This window comes from Stegastes partitus, unplaced genomic scaffold, assembly GCF_000690725.1.
Source record: "Stegastes partitus isolate 25-593 unplaced genomic scaffold, Stegastes_partitus-1.0.2 Scaffold1700, whole genome shotgun sequence".
NCBI classification, from domain to species: Eukaryota; Metazoa; Chordata; class Actinopteri; family Pomacentridae; genus Stegastes; species Stegastes partitus.
The window spans coordinates 27,084-49,183 of record NW_007579431.1 but is presented as its reverse complement, the minus strand read 5'-3'; the positions used below and the strand labels follow the sequence as shown (position 1 = coordinate 49,183).

Below are 22,100 nucleotides of genomic sequence, written 5' to 3'. Positions count from 1 at the left end.
TTCTTTGCAAATGGAGTTGTCAAGTCAACTCGTCAAAGTACCTGCAGTTTTTGTTAAACAAAATACAGCAATGTCAGGGTTTTTTTTAATGAATGCTGCCTTTTTACCAACAATACCTGGTAGCTAAAGGTTTAGATTGAGTGGAGAGGCAGCAGCAGCAGCAGGATGAAGCACAGAACTTAAGGCCAGCAGTTGATATTTATGGAGAACAATAAATTATTTGCAGCTGAGTTGAAAATGTCACTGCAGCTATCCAGCATCCATGTGAGCTTCCCATCAGACTTTAGCATTAATACTAATGAGCAGAGTGCATTAGCATGATCATGTTTGCAAATCCAACACCAGCAGCCTGCTTTTCAGGGAGATATGGAAGAAACCAACAAAACCACAGCAACAACCAGAGGAGGAAGAGAAACACAATGAGCCACTGACACACCAACTGAAACATCAGAGCAAATATTTGGATACCATTAAAAACATAAGTAGCACACACAGTAGTTGGATGTGCAGCAGCCAACCTCACTGTGGCCACACAAACACCAGCACAGCAGAGTCAACTCACAACATGCATGTTCACACAAGCTGTTCTTACCTGTGAGAAGCGAAGCAGTTTTGTTCTCCAGCACATGGATCCGTTTTGTGTTTGGATCCGAAGCTGCGACCACAAAAACCGCACGACGGCGCACCTGTGAGGCCCACAGCTCACCTGAGTCCAAAAGATCCTCGTTATCCCTCCAAAAAAAAGTCCTCCTAACGTGATAGAACTGCATTACAGGAGGCCTGGGTGCATCAAAACACGCTGCATCCGGTGCAAAAGCAGCGCTTGGTGGAGGGTTTTTACGCAAACGGCCACGTTTACGCAGCGTGGTTTAGCACAAGCTGCATTCAATTCAAGGGGAAGTTCAGATAAAATTCAGGTTCTTCATGCATTGAATGTTTTTTTTCTATCAGGGGCAATGAGGTTGAATGGAATCTCTTTCAAAAAGCTGCTTATGAACATCAGAAATCGTATGTTTTTCAGAAATAGTTAAGAGTTAAAGTAAATAATCAGAATGAATGGATGTAGAAGCTGCAGTAATCAAATGTTGCTGGTACATTTATTTTAATGTGAAAGGTTAAAACGTTTTTACTCAAAGCTTTGGCACAACAAGTAGAATACATTTGAAGGATGGACTGATTTGTTATTTTCAGGGCCAATATTAGTATAGATTTTAATTTTTTTTTTTTTTTAATTTGAAATTTAGAATAATGCAAACACCAAATTTAGTTGAAATACCTTCTTTTTTTTTAACTTACATGTGTTTATTTAATAGACATTTTTAAATATATATATATATTTATTCCTCTGTTTTGATTGGCTATGACTTGTGACGTGTAGCCAATCAGATAGCGCTGTAGGCGGGACATTGTTTGAGATAACCAATAGAGAGAGGCCACTGCTGCAACTTTAAAGTGACAGGTTTTTGTTTTTTTTTATGTTTCTGTTTTGTTTGCTTTTTTTTTTAAATCAGGAATAAGTTTAAAAAAAAAAAAAAGATGGATAACAATACCAATATTGGAGGAAAAAGGATGAATATTGGAGCCAACAACTGGCCAGGTTCATAATCAGTCCGCCTGTAATTAACTCCACCTCTAATTATTGAGGTTTATGCAGAAAAAAAATATCAGAAAGTAAAATCTCTAAACCACTCTATTTAGATCTATATGTGTGGTTAGACACAAGTAGAAACAAGATTTTTTTTAAATTTGTGCAGAACAACCCAAGTNTTAAGTTACTAGAACTTTAATTTTACTGTAAACCAACTAATGCAGAATTCTAGGTTACACACAGTGCTAAGTCGAGGTAACTACCAAAGTTATTACTTCAAGACGACCCATTAAATAATGTCTGCAAAAAGGTTTATTAAATTAGTAAATTAGAATTTTCATCTTGCAAGGATGCATGTAATTAAGTGGCAAGAATGAGGGAAAACTTTACTCCCTATTACTCCCTATCCAAACAACCTGGTCTTGCTGCAGGTTAAAGAGCATTTGATTTAAAATGAGTACATTAAAAGCAGTTTTGAACCCCTGAACAAGAAACTTTATATAAAACTGTGTGTCAACATTCTCTAGAATCACATCCCAAACCGCATCAGTTCCTGTAAAGCCACAAGCTACAACTTGATATTAGCTGGCAAACGTATAATCAATCACACAACTGGCAACAACACACAAGCACTGCACTGCATCATTGTTCAATAAACCTCGGTGTGATATTTATCTGTTGGAATATGTAGGGGCACATAAACCGCCAGCGTCCAAAAGAAACCATGAAAATTTCACCCGCAAATTTGCTACGGATGTCAACATCCCCATGTGTGTGTGTGTGACGGGTTTGTAAATACATCGCCTCCGATATTGTGAATGAGAGGCCTGTTAATACACGGAGGTGTTTCGGACCCTTGTAAATAAACAGCCCTGGAGGTGTATCTCATTATGAGCCATCAGGAAACACTGGCTGCTTTTATAGGCAGCCCAGGGTGTGGGGAACGGGAGAGGGTATTTCCGATAAGCATGGCAGACCCACCGCTACCAAGCAGCCAAACCTCCCACACAGCTATGGGTCACCTGAAACCACACAGACCCCCCACCTCCACAAGTGCAGTGCCACGCTGGGGCAGGAAACAGAAAAACTAAAAAATTAGCCAGGACATTTTTTTTTTCTTTGCAAACATTCCACAGAAAGCCAGCCTGCATCATTCAGCCAGGCAGGCAGGCAGGCAGTTCCTTCATGCTTTATAAGAAGTGTAAATATTGAAGTGTCAAATGGTTCACAAACATACTTCTTGAACCAAAAGCAGCAAACAGAGAAGCACAAAGCCGCAAATGTTCCACTGAAATTATAGCAGCTTTAAAGACTCTTTGGGGCTTTTTCGACTCTAAGCGACAGCAGAAACGAGGGGAAATGCAGGAAAAGATGCAGCAAAGGTGCAATGAGGACTCAAACCCACCGTTTACAACATCTGGACCACTGTGGTCTCCTAAAATAACAGCAGTTCAAACAGGAATCACTCAGATACTTTCGCTCTGCAGGTCTCACCACCACATTAGGTTTAGATTTCCTATGAGACGTTGTGTTTTAAAGCATCCGATTTTAAATGGAAACATCTTTACAAACTTTACAAATTTATGCGATTTTTGTTTTTGTTTTTGTTTGTGTACGTGGACAGCCAGCTTACCGTGATAGGATTATTTTTATGCACAGAAAATGTAAGGCATTAAACCTATATTCTTGTTACCGCCAAGCAAAAACAAACCAGGGTCATTGGAGCTGAATTATTTGTTCATAAAGCTTACTCTGGATTTAGTAATCCTGTGTTTTGTAAACCAGGATCAAGTAATCCATCCTTTTTCTGTGCTAGTTTTTCACATACATAAGACACATACTTTTCTATTCTAATGTCTATCTATTTTATCACCTTAGCAGATAAATAAATCAACTGCAAAATATAAATACATGCACACCGCATGATAGAAATGCTGGATAATTTCACGATTTTTGATGTTTTATTACTTTTTGTTCCTGAAATCCACTCTGGGATCAGAATACTCTTGATTGTTTTGGATCACAGATATCCCTCAAAAAAAGTTTTCAAGAACTCATCCTGAAGGCGGGATCCAGATCAAAATCATGACCGGATTACGAGGTTGAATCTGTTACAGAATTCTTTTTATCTTTCAACCCATTTTTTAGGAATTGAGCCAATCTGATCCGATCACATCAGAACAACGGGGCAACCCTGATGAAAATGTTCTATGATTTAAACGCTTTTCTACTTTCATACCTCTTGCAACCATGCATGTAGAGCTGATGAGCAACTTCTTTGCTGCTTAATACAGAAAACTTTGTTCCATATTAACCACAATTCATCTACAAGAGCAGTCAGATGTCACATCGTTTACTCCGATTAAAGGGTTCCTGGATACACTGAGGTTCTTTATGTTTATTTACAGTTTGTTGACATGCAGGTTCAACACAGCAAATCGAGCAAGGAGCCGGAGAACAACAGTGACAAGGAAGATTCGGCAGCAAAAAGACACACAAGTTGTATGGAAATAGTTCAGCTCCAGAAAGTTGAACAAAAACAGAAACTCCACCGGCAGCGTCTCACAACCATCAGATAAGGCTTCACAACTAGTTTGTTGGACCATTTAAATCAAAGCTCTGTATGAAGAAGCAAGCAATGATTTTGGAAGCCTCTGGGACAGGTTCCAGATGGCTTGTTTCTGGCTCTTTTTTAATTACGTTTGTCACTTTTCTATGCAGATGCACCCCTGTGTAGAATCATTCTACAACCATTAATTCTTTGCAAATGGAGTTGTCAAGTCAACTCGTCAAAGTACCTGCAGTTTTTGTTAAACAAAATATAGCAATGTCAGGTTTATTTTTTTAAATGAACCTGGTAGCTAAAGATTTAGATTGAGTGGAGAGGCTGCAGCAGCAGGATGAAGCACAGAACTTAAGGCCAGCAGTTGATATTTATGGAGAACAATAAATTATTTGCAGCTGAGTTGAAAATGTCACTGTAGCTATCCAGCATCCATGTGAGCTTCCCTTCAGACTTTAGCATTAATACTAATGAGCAGAGTGCATTAGCATGATCATGTTTGCAAATCCAACACCAGCAGCCTGCTTTTCAGGGAGATATGGAAGAAACCAACAAAACCACAGCAACAACCAGAGGAGGAAGAGAAACATCCACTGACACACAATGATCTACTGAAACATCAGAGCAAATATTTGGATACCATTAAAACAATAAGTAGCAGCACACACAGTAGTTGGAAGTGCAGCAGCCAACCTCACTGTGGCCACACAAACACCAGCACAGCAGAGTCAACTCACAACATGCATGTTCACACAAGCTGTTCTTACCTGTGAGAAGCGAAGCAGTTTCGTTCTCCAGCACATGGATCCGTTTTGTGTTTGGATCCGAAGCTGCGACCACAAACACGGCACGACGGCGCATCTGTGAGGCCCACAGCTCACCTGAGTCCAAAAGATCCTCGTTATTCCTCCAAAAAAAAAGTCCTCCTAACGTGATAGAACTGCTTTATAGGAGGCCTGGGTGCATCACAACACGCGGCATCCGTTGCAAACGCAGCGCTTGGTGGAGGGTTTTTACGCACGTTTACGCAGCGTGGTTTAGCAGCAGCGGCACTCAATTCAAGTTCAGATAAAAGTCAGGTTCTTCATGCATTGAATGTTTTTTTTTTCTATCAGGGGCAATGAGGGTGAATGGAATTTCTTTCAAAAAGCTGCTTACAAACATCTGAAAGCGTATGTTTTTCAGAAATAATTCAGAGTTTAAGTAAATAATCAGAATGAATAGATGTAGAAGCTGCAGTAATCAAATGTTGCTGGTAAATTTATTTTAATGTGAAAGTTTAAAACGTTTTTATTCAAAGCTTTGGCACAACAAGTAGAATACATTTGAAGGATGGACTGATTTGTTATTTCAGGGCTAATATCAGTCCAGATTTTTTTTTTTTTTTTAATTTGAAACTTAGAATAATGCAAACACCCAATTTAGTTGTAATATCTTCTTTTTTTTAACTTACATGTGTTTATTTAATAGATATTTTTAATATATATATATTTATTCCTCTGTTTTGATTGGCTATTACTTGTGATGCATAGCCAATCAGATAGCGCTGTAGGCGGGACATTGTTTGAGATAACCAATAGAGAGAGGCCACTGCTGCAACTTTAAAGTGACAGTTTTTTTTATAATGTTTTTGTTTTGTTTTTGTTTTTTTTTTAAATGAGGAATAAGTCAAAAAAGATGGATAACAACACCAATACTGGAGGAAAAAGGATGGATGTTGGATCCAACAACTGGCCAGGTTCATAATTAGTCCGCCTGTAATTAACTCCACCTCTAATTATTGAGGTTCATGCAAAAAAATATCAGAAAGTAAAATCTCTAAACCATTCTATTTAGATCTATATGTGTGGTTAGACACAAGTAGAAACAAGAATTTTTTTTAAATTTGTGCAGAACAACCCAAGTCATCTTTCTGGTCACAGGTAACAGTAAAAAAAAAAAATAGATTCATCTCTTGATTTAGAAGAGAGAAGAGTGTGCCAAAAATAAGAGAAGTAACTCCAAAGTTTATCTTAAGCCACCAAAACTCTGTTCTGCTACCATTCACAGATTATGTTTGTGTATAATTTGCTATTTAGATAACACAACCTTCAAACAGAAATAAAAGCCAAGCGCAAAAATGGGTGTTTTTTTTTGGTAAAATATATACTTTATTTATTTCTTCATACAAAGAAATATTATGAATGTTCAGTATTTAATCATCTAGAAACATCTGTTCCATTTTGCTCTTGCATTGTGTAAAATTAATTGCTTTGATGTACATACCACAAAATACTTGATTTACATGTCTTTTTCATTTTTTGTACATACAGATCTGCTAGTCTAGATACATATTATATGTGGATAAGACAAACATTTTCTAACATTTTTTTTAGATCTCAAAACAGGTTGAATAAAACTCAACCATAGCCGATGCAGCCACATGGAGGAAACCCATGAGTGCAAGTGTTTTTTTGTTTTTTTTTTCCTTTTTTATTTTATTTTTTTTTGTTCTTCAGATTTTCCCTCAGTTACATGAACTCGACCAGAACCGTAGTGCTCCATCAGTCTCGGGGAAAATGTCTGACTTTCCTTCCAGAATGTGACAGCTTGCTTCGAGAGGTCATCATAAATGCGTTTCTTTTTTTTTTTAATATATATAATCAAACATTGCACTAAGGAGAGAAGGGGGGATGAAGGCTTTTTTCTCTTTTTTCCACACACACTCTTACGAGGAGAGTGAAAGTAAAAGATAGCAATACAAAAACAATTACACAGTGTACCAAGCCTCCATCTCCCCTGCTAGCAACCATTGGTTTGAGGCGAAACCAGGCAGCTGGTTTGAACTGGGAAAACAAAAGAAGTAAGCTGAATTCGAACCTGTTTTTAATGACAGGAGCAGGCGGATAGTTGAAAAGAGGCACAACATTTTCTTAACTTCAAAAAAGGACAGACAGAAAATTCATTAAGTGGCAGATCTGACCTTTTTTTTTTTTTTTTAAAAACTGATTTTGAGGGACTCTGCGTGTGAGGATATGTTGTGTACATTCAGTCTGAGCTCTGCATAAACACATGGACGCTAATAATCCCCAGTACGCCTGCATTTCCCTAATGGGCCGCCACACTGAGCATGCATAGCATAGCTTGGCGCAGCATGGCATGGCCGCCGCCCTGTGCCCGTATGGTAGCGCGCCACCCGCTGCAAAGACATCACATCAAAGAATGATAACTACACATTTTCTCCCTCTTGCATATCAAGAATTCAAGTAGAAAGACAAAAAAAAAACAAAACTAAGAAGCAATGCAGGGAAAAGAAGGAGGGGGGGGTGAAAAGCAGAGATAATGACTAAGCTGTGAGAAACATGATATCAACCCAAAGGTTTTTTTTCTTTTTCTTTTTGGCAACAAGTGGAGAGTTAAGATCTGTTGTGAAGAGGTGAGATGTGAGGAAAGTGAATAAGGCATAAAGTATATAGGCCATAGACAATGGCACATGAGGTTTTTCTGATGACACCAGAGGTTAGAAACCCTGCCTGAGGCAATTCTTGCTGTGCTGCGAGTGCTTCACAAAAACCTTTCCTGTTCCTTTGATCTCTTTAGTCGGGGATGTGAGATTTGGAGCCTGGTGGACTTCTGTTTGAAGAAGCGCCTTTTGTCAGTGAGGCGAAACCTTGTTTGTCTGTCATCTTTTTTAATCTTTATGCTCGATTTCTGGTAGATATGCATCTGCTACCTCACGCAAAGGTTTTTTCTTCCATCTCACCGTGAAAACAAGGCACACACTCCTCCTCCTCCTCCTCCCAGCTCGGCTCTACCTCACAAATCAAATGCCTCTCCAGGAAATGTATTTGAGACTTTGCGTGACCTTTGAACTGATCGGATAGGGCAAGAGGCTGGCTCCCAGCCAACACTGCTTCTAATGGGGGGGAGTTAAGAGAGCCGAGGCTCCAATCGATCTGCCGGTTACCTTTACCCGATTAGCATAATGTTAACATGGGCCCTTATGTGGTCCGGGATAGGATTTAACATTTGATGGATGGGTCATTCATTAGAGCAGGCAGCGGGAGCGCTGAGAATGAAAGGGCAGCTGTATGCTTTAAGCATGAGTGACACAATGAAGATCAATTAGGCCTATAGATCTACCTGTTATTGAGTGGAATGGGACACGAGATCTGCCGCTTGGGCCGACGCCGGCACAGGAAAAACTGGATTGTAAAAACACCGTATAAAAAGAATCACACTCAGAAAGGGTTCGAAGATGGATGAAGGTAAAGTCGTGACGCATGTATAAATGAGGATGGATGGATGTTCTCCGCTTCTCTGTGAGCACTCTGTACCCGTAATATGGTGCTTCACCCTCCCACCCCCCAGTCTCTGCTTCAGCTGATTATCTGCATTGTGAAGCACCAGTAAATCCACTGAGTTTACAGGACCACCAGGAAGGAGCATTTCAACAATTAAAATGAGGAATGTTAAAAAAAAAAAAAAAACACAACACGTAGGTCAGATGTTATGTACAAATATGGTTAGGCAGCTTAGTGAATTAATTGCTTAGAAATAAAAATAAATTATTATAAAATAGATTTCTGTACATTTTACATATATATAGCAATATCTCCACATCTTGCCATTGAATTACAGAGGAACAAAAAAAAACAACTTCTCAACAAATTAACAAAAAAAAAAGTCAGATTTTTCACATCAATCCCAACCAAAGTTATGTCCAGTCATCTGGTAGAACTTCATGTTGAAGGGCCGGTAGAAGTCCCGTAGCCTCTGCACCACCTCGGGGTCAATGTTCGGATGGGTGCGCCCTTTGGTTTTTCCCAGGCAGTGAGGCTTGCTGCTGCCCTCCGCTTTCTTCAGGCACGGGAATCCCTTGGTCTGGTTAAAGTAAAAGTGTTTGTCCGTGATGATCCTCTTGAGGCCCAGGAAGTCCTGCACTCGGCCCAGCTCGCCGGCCGGGTCGCTGATCAGACGCTCGCCGCTCACGAACAAGATCTGGTCCATGGGGAAGTACTGCAGCCAGTTGTCCAGGTGCTTGGCGTAGATGCCAATCTGGATGGCGCTCCACGACGTGTCGATGAGCCCCGTAGTCCTGTTTTTAAAGGTGAGGCTCTCAAAAGAGGGAATGTCGGGCTTCTTAGACAGCGTCTGCGTGTAGTCCGAGATGGCTCTGGTGACCGGGTCCCTCACCACCACGATTAGCTTGGTGTCCCGGGACATGGCGGAGATCCTCGCCGGAGCCTCTCTGGTCACAAAGTAGCTGGGGGTTTTCTCCATGGTGATCTGGCCCTCCAGAGTCTTCGGCATCAGCTCCCTGCAGGAAGGGGGGAAAAAAAAGAAACAGAAAGAAGGTTAGGAGAAGGGTAAGGTCTTGCATAATGTAATCAAGTTGATGGAGTGTTCGCTGCTCTGCAATCAATGACTCACTGAGCCTGTTTAGCCTTATTAGAGGGCTTGAAAACCTATTAGTGCAGGCAGCTCTCCAACATCAACAAGCTCACTCACTCATAAGATGTCTCATTTCTTTTTTTTTTGGTCTTTGTGCCTTTATTGGATAGTGCAGTAAGAGATAGACAGTGGGAGGGGAGGATGTCCATGAGCGGGATTCAAACACATGACCTCCACATCAGGACTGTAGCCCTGCACATGGGATGCCAGCCCAACCAGGTGAGCTATAGCGGCACCCAAGATATCTCATTTCTGACAAAGAACTGAAATCCCCTTATTTACTGCATTATCAAACACGAGGAAACATTTACAGGAATTTCAGTCGGGATTCAGACCTTCTCCCTTCGACTCCTTGATAACTTAAACTTGCTCCTTAATAATTTCCATTGTGAATAATTTTGATAAGCCTCACTAAGCATTTTTTTCCCCCCAAATTAACTCACAGCATGTGTGAATTCCATTATCTGATGTGTCTTTCCTATTCTTCAAACCTCACTGCTGGATGTAATGTTCCAAAGTGGTCGGACTTAATAAAAATAAAAAAAGAACACCCTCCCTCTGGATACCACCAGATCTGCCTTGCTGACTCAGGCATAGCTGTGCCACGGTGCCCCGCATCCCCCCCACCCTACAATCGGACCCACACAAAAAAAATTAAAAATGCACCAGCGCTGAAAGATGATGAGGCTTGTTTCAGAAAGGGAATCTGTTTTTTGACATGAGCGGGGGTTTGGGGTTTTCGGGTGAAGGCTGGCGGATGGGCTTGTTGCAGATACAGACGTATAATCAAGAGGTTCTTGAGAACAACTGGTTTTTGAAGGGGAAAAGCGCTCCACTCTCTCAGCATTAGGTTTCAGAATTGGTGGCCGACCGCAGAGTCTAGATTATGGTGGAGGCGATAAGAGTGGTTTGAGTGACATTGAAACGTGGATCGTCTTTCCAGAAAAGCGGCCTGCGCAGTGTAAAGGGGAACAAAGTGGTTCAAATTATGGACAGCCGAATCAAAAAGACAATCGCCGACAATCAAGGCTATAAAAAAATACAAGGGACACTCCAGGAAGCAGCAGTAAATGGGCAGTTTGAAGCTTTAAAGGGGGAAAACAAACAAAGCTACATGGAGATAAGTGAGGGCACTGATCTATGACAGTGAACACACTCCTACAGATAAGATTGTTGTGTGCCTGTTGTTCCCTAAAGCTCGCCTTTGTTGTTAAGGCACTGATACGCCATTGTATAGACAGTACTCCCACTCAAATACTCCGTAATCCTACACAGGGTGTTTACACAAGGCAAACTACGATGCCGGACACGTTCTGTACACTGTAATAATCGATTCCCTTCCCAGAGCTTCAGCTACTGCTCAGAAATACGCTCTAAAAGCTCAAATCTAGTTCATGTCCATCTAGCTCATGGTTTATTCATACGACATCAGCTCGTATTCCTGTGCAAGAATTTCCCCATAAAAACAGGGACTTGGGAGGGAGGGGGAAAAAAAAGAGGAGAGACCCAGGGTAATGTCAGGTAACCAATAAAAATGCCTTATGGAAATGGTGTTGGCAGATTGGTGTAATCCTAATGCAGTGCCAGTGATCTAATTATGATAATATCATCTTGATTGCTGACACATCAGAGCAAAGCAAAGGCTTGCTTCCAAAAGTTCATTAATAGCCCATTGGAATCAAAACAGATACTGCATGTGGTTTTTACGCACTAGCATGACAGATCCAGCGAAGTACTTCTGGAGATATGAACGCAAACAAGGCGAAAAAATGATGTGCCACAATTTAAAAGTGTTTAGCGCCACTCGAATGTGTTCAAGGAATATAAACCAAACATGCTGGACTTAAACTGCATGCCATTCTCCATGTGGACAATGGTGACGCTGCCTGCGAGGTTTTTTTTTCTTTTTGTCGCTCCTTGTGCTAACATACAAAAAGAGTCCAAGAGCCAAACAGAAGAGGCAAACAGCTCCCCATCTAATCCGATTTCAACATGACAATGTGGCACAGCGATAGGGAGGAGGCCTGAGTTACAATGTGCATAGTGATAGATTATGCTGATCCAAGCTCCGGGAATCCAAAATCAAGTGTTGGGGGTTGTGGGAGCGTAAAAACAAGGGGATGGTCAGACATTGAAAAAGAGAAAAAAAAAAGATGCTACTGAAAAGCATCAAATCCACACGAAGAGGCCCCCGGCTAATAAAAAAATCTCCACCTCTGACTTTGCCCACTCTCCCTGCCAAAAAAAAACCAAGGCAGGAAGGGAGAAAAGAGGGGAATTTTAGTGGGACAAGTAGCTCTTGGAGAAACAATGGCTATTATGCTCTTTTTTGATTTATGAGGTGCTGCTTTTAAAGATTCCGTCAGCAAACAGGCAATTGGGTGACACCGGGCTCCTCTTTTTTCCTGCTTTTCTTTGAAAGTGAGCCATTGTCCCTGGGCAGAGGGGTGAGCGGGGCAGTGGTCAGGGCAGAGGGGGGCGGGGTTGGGGGCAGGGCAAGAGGGAGAGCAGATAGAGGAGGGTGGAGGGGTTGAGTGGAGCACTTCTCCATCCTCCTCAACCTCGAGTGAGAGAAGCCTTTTGGAGGGCTCTTAAGTGGAACGTGTGCCCAAATTGCCCCGCAAACATCAACCCGGTCCGCCTTCAGATAGCAGCAGCTCCACAAATATCACGACACAAAGCTGCTTCTTCATGTGATATATCTTTTTTTTTTCCCCCTCTGTGCCTCTCTGCACCTTCAAGAATATTTCCAAAGTTGAAAGACATGCCAGAAACCGTGATAAGACAGAAAGCAGAAGCCTCACGCTGTCACATGACAGCATCAAACGGAGGCCGGCGGAGTTGGACCTTTGGCCCTAGCGTTTTTAAAAGAGCCCCTCATCCCGCCGGAGCTACACGGCAAGCAGGAAAAAGGGGTTATTTCTGTCTGATGCCGCTGCCTCCCCTCCTGTCACGTTTGATTTGATGATAACGGGCTGCCGCTAAGCCGTCGTTGTCAAAGCATCCCTGACAAAATGACTACTTTTGCTGGTAGACAAAAGGAACCAAAAAAAAAAAAAGAAAAAGCAATTTGGCATGCGGTTTTTATATTTGATACAAAAGGTTTGCAATTGTCTCACATGTCTGGATGTGGAAAGCATTTGAATCTCAAATTAGGGTTTGTGTATTTGAATACAGACAAATCAGAGGACATTTTGTATCCACCAGCAAAGGGAGGGTGGGGTTTTGCTATCAAGGGCATTTAAAGCCAAAGTGTTCTGGTTTCTATGGTTTGGAGACCCATGGGAGGTAACACCACCCAGAACAACAACTGAACTGAGCTCTATGTAGGTCCTGACTGAACAAACCAAGACAAGACAATGAAACTAACTGCCTGCTTCTGGGAAATCACATTCACGAGCAACACTTAAACCGCAGATTCCACTCCACTCTTCACCCGGCTCGCCTTCCCCACTGATCTACAAGGTTCACTCGACCCCGCAGCGATCAGGGATTGAAGTCCGATAGCAAAGTGACACTTCACAAGTAGGAAGAAGGAGAGGGAGGAAATGAGGGAAGAGGCACTGAAAGGCTCCCTTTCTTCTTCAAGGGCCTCTTACCCTGCGAGCCCTTCTCATGAACCAAGCACAGTGGACGTACGAGCATTTTCAGGAAAACACAAAGAAACATCTTTATTCCGTGTTGCTCGATAAGGATCTGGAGCACCCACTTGTTCGTGCGCGGCGTTCCGAATTTGAGAACGTGCAAAATGCATTCATTCAATGTTTCACAAGATGTGATACCGCGATGGTTCAGGAGCAGATGATAGATGATACAGGCACATATGGAAGTTGTGTGTTTGATTTTGAAGGCCTAATACTATAAAACGGAGCTGCATTAAGCAACATGTTTATGTAACACACACATACCAACACACATTCACTACTACTAAAGGGAGGATGGCATGCAAGCCTCTGCTGGCTCATGGAATATTTTCAAAGTAGCATTTAGGCACATGCAGAAGCCAGACATTTTGAAATATACTCCAGTGTGCCTGGAGTCTGACATTATATTTAACCACAGAGCATGGCTCTGGCTGTAAATTAAAAAGAATAAAGAAGACGGTTTATGGCACAGAGAGGGAGACGAGCTCCGACTAGAGTTACAGGGGCTTCATCTGTTCTCTCTTTCAAGCACTTGAAGTGGAGTCCAGGTGTTAGTATGTGGCCACTTAGAGCTTTTTGACAGTTCATTTCCTGGCTGAGAAGAGCCAGAGATCCCTGCTTAAAAAAGTGAGATGTCGCAAGGAGTGCATGCTGGGGGTCTGAGCGTCTATCTGTATCTCACGTGTCTACGGTTTCATGTCAAAAAAAATGACGGAAAATATGCGCACCTTCGCGATTGACGAAGTCTCCATGCGTGCACTCTCACCTGCTTGCAACACGATGCCTAAAAAGTGGTGAACCGTAAGTGATGCTACAGACTCATCAGCCTGATCAGACTGAGGTTTCAGATTATCAGGTTTCACTGAATAATGGTGTCACTGCAGGAAGGTGGCAGAGTGGAAGCCCCTCCAAATCATCTGTCTGCTGAAAAGGATTAATAATGCAGACTGGCCTGCTATCTCTGCTTGGGATGGGTGCAGATAGAAGGAGGCGAGGTAAACTCCTCCTGCAGATTAGTGGGAATGCTGGTGTCAGAAGTGTTTGTCAGTATGAAAGGAGCTACTGTAGACTACTTTCTTCTAGAATCTGTGCAACTGAATTAAGTTTATCCAAATTGCTTTAAGAAGGCACATTAATGCCACTGGTTTAAGTCAAATGTACAGTTTGCACTGCTGCAACTTCATTTTAAGGAAAGTCACCTTGGAGTTTACAATTTTCCAACTTAGGTATTAACTTTACTTAGTCGAAAAATGCAATGATGATGTAGTCATGTGACATTCGTACCTTCTTTTTATTTACTCTGCAATCCTATTTGGAAAAAATGGTGAATGAGCCAGCATTGAGATACGAAACGTACAATGCTAAAAAAGCAGTAAACCAAATTTTTGCACTTTTGCAGAAATTACAACACCAGCTTAAAGAGGAAAAAAAAATATTTCACGTTGATAGAATCCACAAAAGTAAACTGCCATATTCAAAGTACAAAGATGAATGAGATTCATCCAAACAGAACTTCACTTACAGCTCAAACACACTTTTTTCCAGTGAGCTGCTTCATCAACTATCGCACTCACGGTCACTGACCCAATGGTGAACTGTTTGGCCGCAATTAAAACTGGAAAAATGAAAAACAATCCTAAAGACTCTGGTTTAGAACACGTCTACCAACAAGGTCTTTATCAAGGGGAAACAGAAGGGAGTCTACGGGAAATGGCCAGAGACTGCGCAACAAGGTCTAAAGTCAGAATATAATGAAGCAGCCATCATTTTAATCTTTTCCAGACCGATGTATCATAACTGCAGCGGCCCAAACTGGTAGGAGCCCTCGTCCCGCTTCTTTGCTGGGTGACACTTTGACATCCCAAACTCCGGGGCCAGAGCTAGCGAGTCTCGATCTGCTTGATGAATGCAGCTCCCAGACCTCGAACCCCATCAAGAAGTTGCAAGTATGTCAGAGCAGCCTGGGAATGTACTGACCCTCCACGTAAACAAAACAGTTAACCCGACCGACGCAACCCGTCCATCCATCATTTTAAGCTGAAATCGAGGAGTTACGCTTCACCAGAGTGGAGCTGGAGGATTTTTTTTTTCCTCCTTTAGCTTGCTGCCTGGGCCCGAGTGTGTAGGAAAGGGAGGATGAATGACAGAGACAATGTGAATCTACAAGACAGAAAGAGGGAGAGAAGGGGGAGTCGGGCCTCGCGGTCGCAGACCATCCAGGCTGGTTTTGGGCTCGTACCCAGCCTGGTTTTTGGAGGCAACATCAGACGCTAGTAAAGCAGAATAAATAAATAGAGAACTAACCACCACATATAATGTCATGGACTACATGTCAGACAGCATATTACCCCCAAGCCCCTCTCAGTTATGTCCTGAAAATACTTAAGTGAGGTTGAGACATTCTTCTCTGGTTGCCCCTGCAAATGGGCAGCACTGAAGAGGCGTGACAAGCACAAATTATTCAATTTCATAGGTAGCTATCATTTTTCCCTGCTCAGAAAATCTGTTTTTAAGTATATTCGCTGCTATTTGGCAACTTTGGGAAAACAACACAGGAATGTGCCGAGCCGCAAAGATTTCTTCGAGCCCGGAACCGCAGCGGCCTGTGGCCATAGACGGCTGCCTAGAATTACCGAGTGTTAATAACCCTGCAGTGAAGCGAGCGAGCCCACCATGTGGCATAAATAAAACAGAGGAGTTGGTGAAAGGGATGGTGGAGAGTAGAAAGTAGCACTACCTCTTCCTCATGAATGTGCAATAGGCTGCCTTCAGAAGTGGTGTCCTTTTTTTCCCCCCTCCTGCTTTTCAAAAGGTGTTGCCCCCGAAAAAAAAAGCTTAATTTCTTTAAAAGAGGCAAAAAAACCCAAATGCAACAATTTCCTTCACCTGACACCGGGCATTGCGTGCGCCTCGGCCTGCAGAAACACACACACTTGGTGATATCCTCCAGGATTTGTTTAGCGCTAGTAATCCCCTCTAATCAGTGTGTTTGCTCAGGGTGTTTGCCGAAGGTGTTAGCCCAGAGCTCGCCACACATTCCAGCACTCCATCAGCACCAGACTGACTGACAGCTGGAGCGAAATAAACTGATGAACCATGAAAGAATATATATATATATAAAGAACAGAACAGCAGTGCAAACAACAATGGAAAAAGGGTGCAGGTGAAGACTTGTGTGTGTGTGTGTGCCAGTGTTGTTGTGTGTGGGTGTGCAGCCAGAATCAGCCATTCTGACTGATTTCCTGACACTTGACATGTACCAAGAGGCACATGACTCCTTGATCTAGCTACAGCGAGGATGAATAAAAGATGAAACAGACTCAAGAAGAACATACATGCCACCACCCCCACTCCCCAGACGCACGCACACTGAAAAGACTGAGGCAGCGAGCAACCTACTTTGCATCCTGTTTGAATTGGCTGTCATCCGTAACTGCCTGCACACCTTTTTGAAGACAGGTGAGCTACAAAGTGTGTGCGAGAAAGAGGGGATTTCCTCCTCTACTGTATGCCACTCACCGAGCAAGAAGAAAAACATCTTTCCCGTGTGTTTGGGACGATTTTTCTTTTTTTTTTTTTTGCCTCCATTACTCACACTGCAGCTGTTGTTTGCAGGTTAATGGTTTACAAATTCCTGAAGACAGCCTGCCTCCAGAGCTAACATGTAATTAGCTCGATTGAGTAATGATAGCAGTAGTCACGACAATTAACTACTCCTTTTCAGAGATGGAAAGAGTGGCGGCAGCAGTTCTTAGGCAATCCGACACTTTTTTGTCTTTGGATCTGAGGCTGGATGTCGTGTCCGGTAATATCGTAGAACAACCTGGTCTTCAAGAAATAATGCTGTGTTTAGGTGCCACATAATCACTGACGAGGTTTCATTTAGAGATGATGAAAGAATGAAGTTGCACATTTACAAACAGCACTGGCTGGAGGAGCTTGGGGTGGATGGTGGGCATACAAAGCACTTGTTAAGGCAACAAAAGCCCTTTTGCTAGTGTTAGGGGAAGACTGCGGCTTTAGAAAAGTGTAAATAAACATGCTGTGTGTCAAATCATTGTGGTCTTTTCTGTATTACAGCAGACCATGTGTTGCTACTGATTAAAGATAGCCACACAATTAATCATGTGAAGTCACTACAAGCGGATATTTTACTACTAGATGCAAAACTTTGGCACAAAAAAACACAAACACATCACTGATCCAGTCAGTTCCAACTTATTTGTGGTTTGCTAAATGACTGCACATCCAGATTTAGAAAATGAAAGCATTGCAACCCTCTGAACAGCAAAACCAGCTGGTGCATTTGAAATAGTCTTTTAAAAGATTACAAAAATTACACCATTTATCAAGCCGTGAAAGCAAAAAGAATAATTGGGTTTTCAACTGCCTGACAGTGCTTGTGATAACGTTCTGTAATGCGGTATTTTATTGGAAAAATTAACTAAATCTAAGCTTTATTATATTCCCCCTCATTTAAAAAATTGTCAAATTGAAAATCCTGTAACATATATTGGCGCAACTGTGATGTAATTCGTGACTAAGAGGCTTTTCAGCTGATCTACAGGCAGTGTTCACACAGAGCACCTGGAAAAAATACTGTAGATGTTGATTCCAGGGGTTTTTCCCCCACATTTTTGTATAATAAATAATGAAAGATGTTTTTTTCTTTTATTATGATGTAACTGTATCATACTGCACAGAAGACATTTTGAACTTCCCTATACTTCTAGCCCTGGTTGTGCTGTATCCATGGAGGTGCAGGACTTTATATTGCAGTTAAAAAAAAAAAAAAAAAGCGCTCACAGTGAGTAAAACTGTGACAGGAACAAAGAAAAAGTCCCAAACACCACTTGGAAATCACAAGGTTTAATCCACACTGACACCCCATTTGTTCCTAAACCCACAACCTGAATTTTGACCAAACTTAACAACAAATACATCACTAAAATTCTTCCTTCTTTTCTTTGGCATGTGGCAGTTTATTAAAAGTAACAGTCGCTGGTAGTGGAGCGGCTGCTGCCTCCAAACACACCAGTTTTCTAGCGCTGCCTGCCTGATTGCGATCAAGTTAAACAAGGGAGAGAGAGAAAAAAAAAAAATGGTGGAAAATAATTGGCACTGAGCAGAGCTTGGCCAGGTTGTCTTAGAGCTGAAGTGTTCTTACAGCACTTATGAGCAAGAGCCCAACAGCACTGGGAGTACATCTAAATGGAGAGAGTGACTAGTGTCGAGCAGCCATGGCGAAGAGAGACAACTCGGGGCTTCTAATGAGCTCTGCTCTTTTACTGCCAGGCTAATGGAAACCTCGGGAGACCTGCGTCGCTCTCTGCCTTTTCTGTGTGTGTTTCCTTTTTTCCCAGAGGCAGCCACACTCTCCAGCACCCTAATGGCCACCTCTGGGACTCCATACCTCGCACAAGTGAAGCTTTACAGGTTCACCGTCATCACTTTTCTCCTCTCGCTCCAACTACTTTTTCGAAGCCATCTTCAGCCAACAATTAACAAAAACCATATTAGCGCGTTTGGGAGGGGGGGGGACCCTCCTAATGTGCTAAAGAGTGTTTATTTAGCAGCAATGAATGACCATTAACTCAGAAGGGAGGACGTCTGGTTCTGTTCTGACATGTGTAACAACATCCAAATTATCACCTCATTAAAAAGAGCCTAATTCACACGTAGCATAGAGGGAGGGTCTGTGTGCCGCTTTCTCTTCATTAGAATCCTCCTGTAAGTATTTTATTGTTCTGACATTACCTCATCCTTAAAGGACACTAAGCGGACACATACCAGCAGTCACATGTGTCAGAGCGAATGAGCACAAATAATAGCTTCCTAGAAAAAAAATGTTTGCATCATCCAGGAGTAGTGTGAATGGTTGACAGTAACTTCCTATCCTCTTTTCTCCTCAGCTTCAGCAGGAGGTTCTTGTCTGTGGCGGCCATATTGTCCTCCTCTGGTGTGGGTGGTGTTCACCGGACACCAGCATGGAGGAGGAGGAGGAGGAGGAGGAGGAGGAGGAGGAAGGCAGGCCACCACGGCACAGCGCTGCCACTCCCCCTCTCCACAGGTCTCCCCTTTCACTATTAACCGGTTGTAATTTGGGGATGAAAGCCGCCTTTTCTCTGTTTCCTCCACCCCCCCAGTCACTCTGTAGTCCCGAATGGGCCATGCCAGCTTAGGCAGCGGGGCAAAAAGAGAGGAGCTCCGTCCCTCCACGCCGACCAAAGGCTTCCTCCTGGGGGGAGAGGGCCACCGGTGGTCAGCGAGGCCTGCAGCGAGCCCCGCCCAGGCCCGGACGAACCGAGCATGACATGTGACGCTATTCTTACTCATCAGGCAGCACAGCTGGAGAATAGAGCGAAAGGGAAGGATTTGAGGATGATGACAAACTGGGAGGTGCTGAGGAGGGAGAGCAAGAGGGGGGAACAGGGTGCTGTTAACAAATAATCCACTCATTTGGGAAGGTGGAAGTTTAGCCAACACAGGGGCACAGTTTCAAGTCGCTTGTTTTCATGTGGCGATGGAGGATTTGCAGCGGAGGATGTGAACCTGCCGTAAGGAGCCATGGAGTTCCAGGAATCAGGAAATGATCAGAGAGCCAAAGGATCTAATCATCTGAATTCAGCATTGTCCTCTGTGCAACTACGTAAACTTTCAGCGCTCATTGATTCTGTCACCAAAACCTGCTGGCATATTATCCACCATTTTATTCTACTAGTCGTGTTCAAAAATTAGCCAAAAATAAAGCATGTGCACAAGTCGTATTCTGTAAAAAAAAAAATAGAAAATTGTTTGCTCTTGGTGCAACAAAGAAGCGACAAAAATAATTCAGCTGAACTGCAGGCAGTGTTTACACAAAGTAGATATAAGCAAATTAAAAATGCAATAGTTAAGCATCTATTGTAAGTAGTGTCATCATTTGTGGGCACTCGCAAAAATGTTGCACATGTTGATAGTGTTGTAGTACTCGAGATCGGTCTCGGTCTCGGTTAAGAAAATGAACTGGTGTGGTCATTTAATATTTAAGATAAAATTGTAGTATTGACTGTTTGTTTGATATATTCCGTATTAAATGTTTGTTTGCAGTTGCAGACAAGAGTATTACAGGCAACCTTACACTTGCCTTAAAATTACATTGACTAAGTGTTGAAGTTAAATTTGGTATGGTCTCGGTCTTGACTTGGTCTCAACCCCTCAAAGTCTTGGTTTTGTCTTGGTCTCGATACACTGTGGTCTCGGCCGTGTCTTGGTCTCGGTTTAGGTGGTCTTGACTACAACACTAGTTGATACCATTTTATTTTTTTGCAAAGACTCTTTCTCTTTCTATGATTTGCGGCATTACAACTTACTGCACAAATGACAACTTTGGATTTTCCCTACTTCTAGTCATGGTTGTGCTGTTTCTACAAATGCAGGACTTTAAAATGCAGTAAAAAAAAAAAATGACGCTGCTGTAAGTAAAAAAAAATGTGACAGGTGCAAGAAAAAAAAAAGCCCAGAAACTGGAAAAAAACAAAAACAAAACATAAATAACAACATCCTCAACTCAGTAGGTTTAAAAATTGTGCCGTCACGCTATTGTTTTCTGCAAAGAGAGGCAATAAAATCCCCAGTGGGGCTTGTAGCTTCCAGCAGCTTTCTGTAGCTCTGCAGATGGTCAACACACAGACCCTGTCAGCCAGCAGACGTGGGTCTGACCCCAGTCAAAGGTCCTTAACCCATCTCTACACATTACCTCCAATCAGGCCTGACCAATCAATACCAGCAACCCCAGAGGAGCCCAGCCACGGCTTGTGTGTACGCGCCGTCTGACTGTTTGGGTCTTTTGTGGAGATCATTTGCAAGCTGAGCCTGTCAGAATCATGAGAATTTCCTGAATGACACTCGCTCTGTAGCCTTTTTTTTTTTTACAAAACATCCCAATGTATGCAAACATCAGCACCGGACGTTTTGTTGGCCTGATGCCTTTCACTGGCGCTCTATGGAGCCAGGTGGCCTCTTTGGGCACTGAGGGGAAGGAAGGAGGGCGAGGTCAGCGGCAACAGAGAGCGGACGGGTCACCTACGTGGAAATAGGAAAACCCCTGCGGTGAGCAAATAAAAGGACGTGCACCCATCCAGAACTGTCCCTGACACGGCCAGGAGCTGCAGTCTGACTCCGGCTCAACGGCTACCAGCGGGGGCGGAGATAGATAACTGCTCTCAAACAGTGCAGACTTCCGCAATCATCCCAAGTCTGATAGGAATTTTTTTTTTTTTCTCCTTTTCTTTTTTTTTAAAGGGAGCCCCCTTTTCAACAATGCTTCACTTGTCCTTTTGTGGCACCAGAAGTAGCTTTTTACTGCTTTGTAAGCCTGTTTACCTCCACAGTGTTTTATCACAGACGGGATACAAAGGTTGACCAGAGAGACATCCTGCTCAGGGATGGCGCCGGAGCCTCACCTTTGATTATAAACCACACAGCACCATGACTTGTACAGTTAAGTGTGTGGTCTCCAACTTTAAAACTCCTCCAGTGCACCTCTGACACATTCAGGTTAAAATAAACTTCACGATAACATAAGAAAAAAAGCCCCACATGGCTGCAAACTGTGCAGCTCGGCTCTCCCCAACACGCTGCTTGTTTAATGCTAAAGCCACCCCAAGGGGAGGAGCACCAGCCTCGTCCCTGACAGTGAGCTAAGACCAGAGCCCGCGACACGACAGCAAAACCACAGTACAGTAATTATATATCAAAGCCCCTTCATAGCCAATACAGCTAAATGGAATATGAAGCGAGCAACATGCGCCACAGGCTGACAGGACGAGATGAGGGCTGCAGTCAACAAGAGTTAGGAGTAAATAAAAGGGCTTGAAAAACAGAAGCAGTG

At 42.8% G+C, this 22,100-nt stretch overlaps 1 protein-coding gene across 1 annotated transcript in view; it reads right to left on the bottom strand.

Annotated features, from left to right (window-relative positions):
- Window positions 1-8,633: 8,633 nt before the first annotated feature.
- Window positions 8,634-22,100, bottom strand: part of hs3st3b1b (heparan sulfate (glucosamine) 3-O-sulfotransferase 3B1b) — an 18,241-nt gene continuing 4,774 nt past the window's right edge. Inside the window, exon 2 of the mRNA XM_008301699.1 lies at window positions 8,634-9,450. Coding sequence (XP_008299921.1) covers window positions 8,832-9,450 — 619 coding nt within the window. The 3' untranslated portion in view covers window positions 8,634-8,831. The remainder of the gene's footprint in view (window positions 9,451-22,100) is intronic.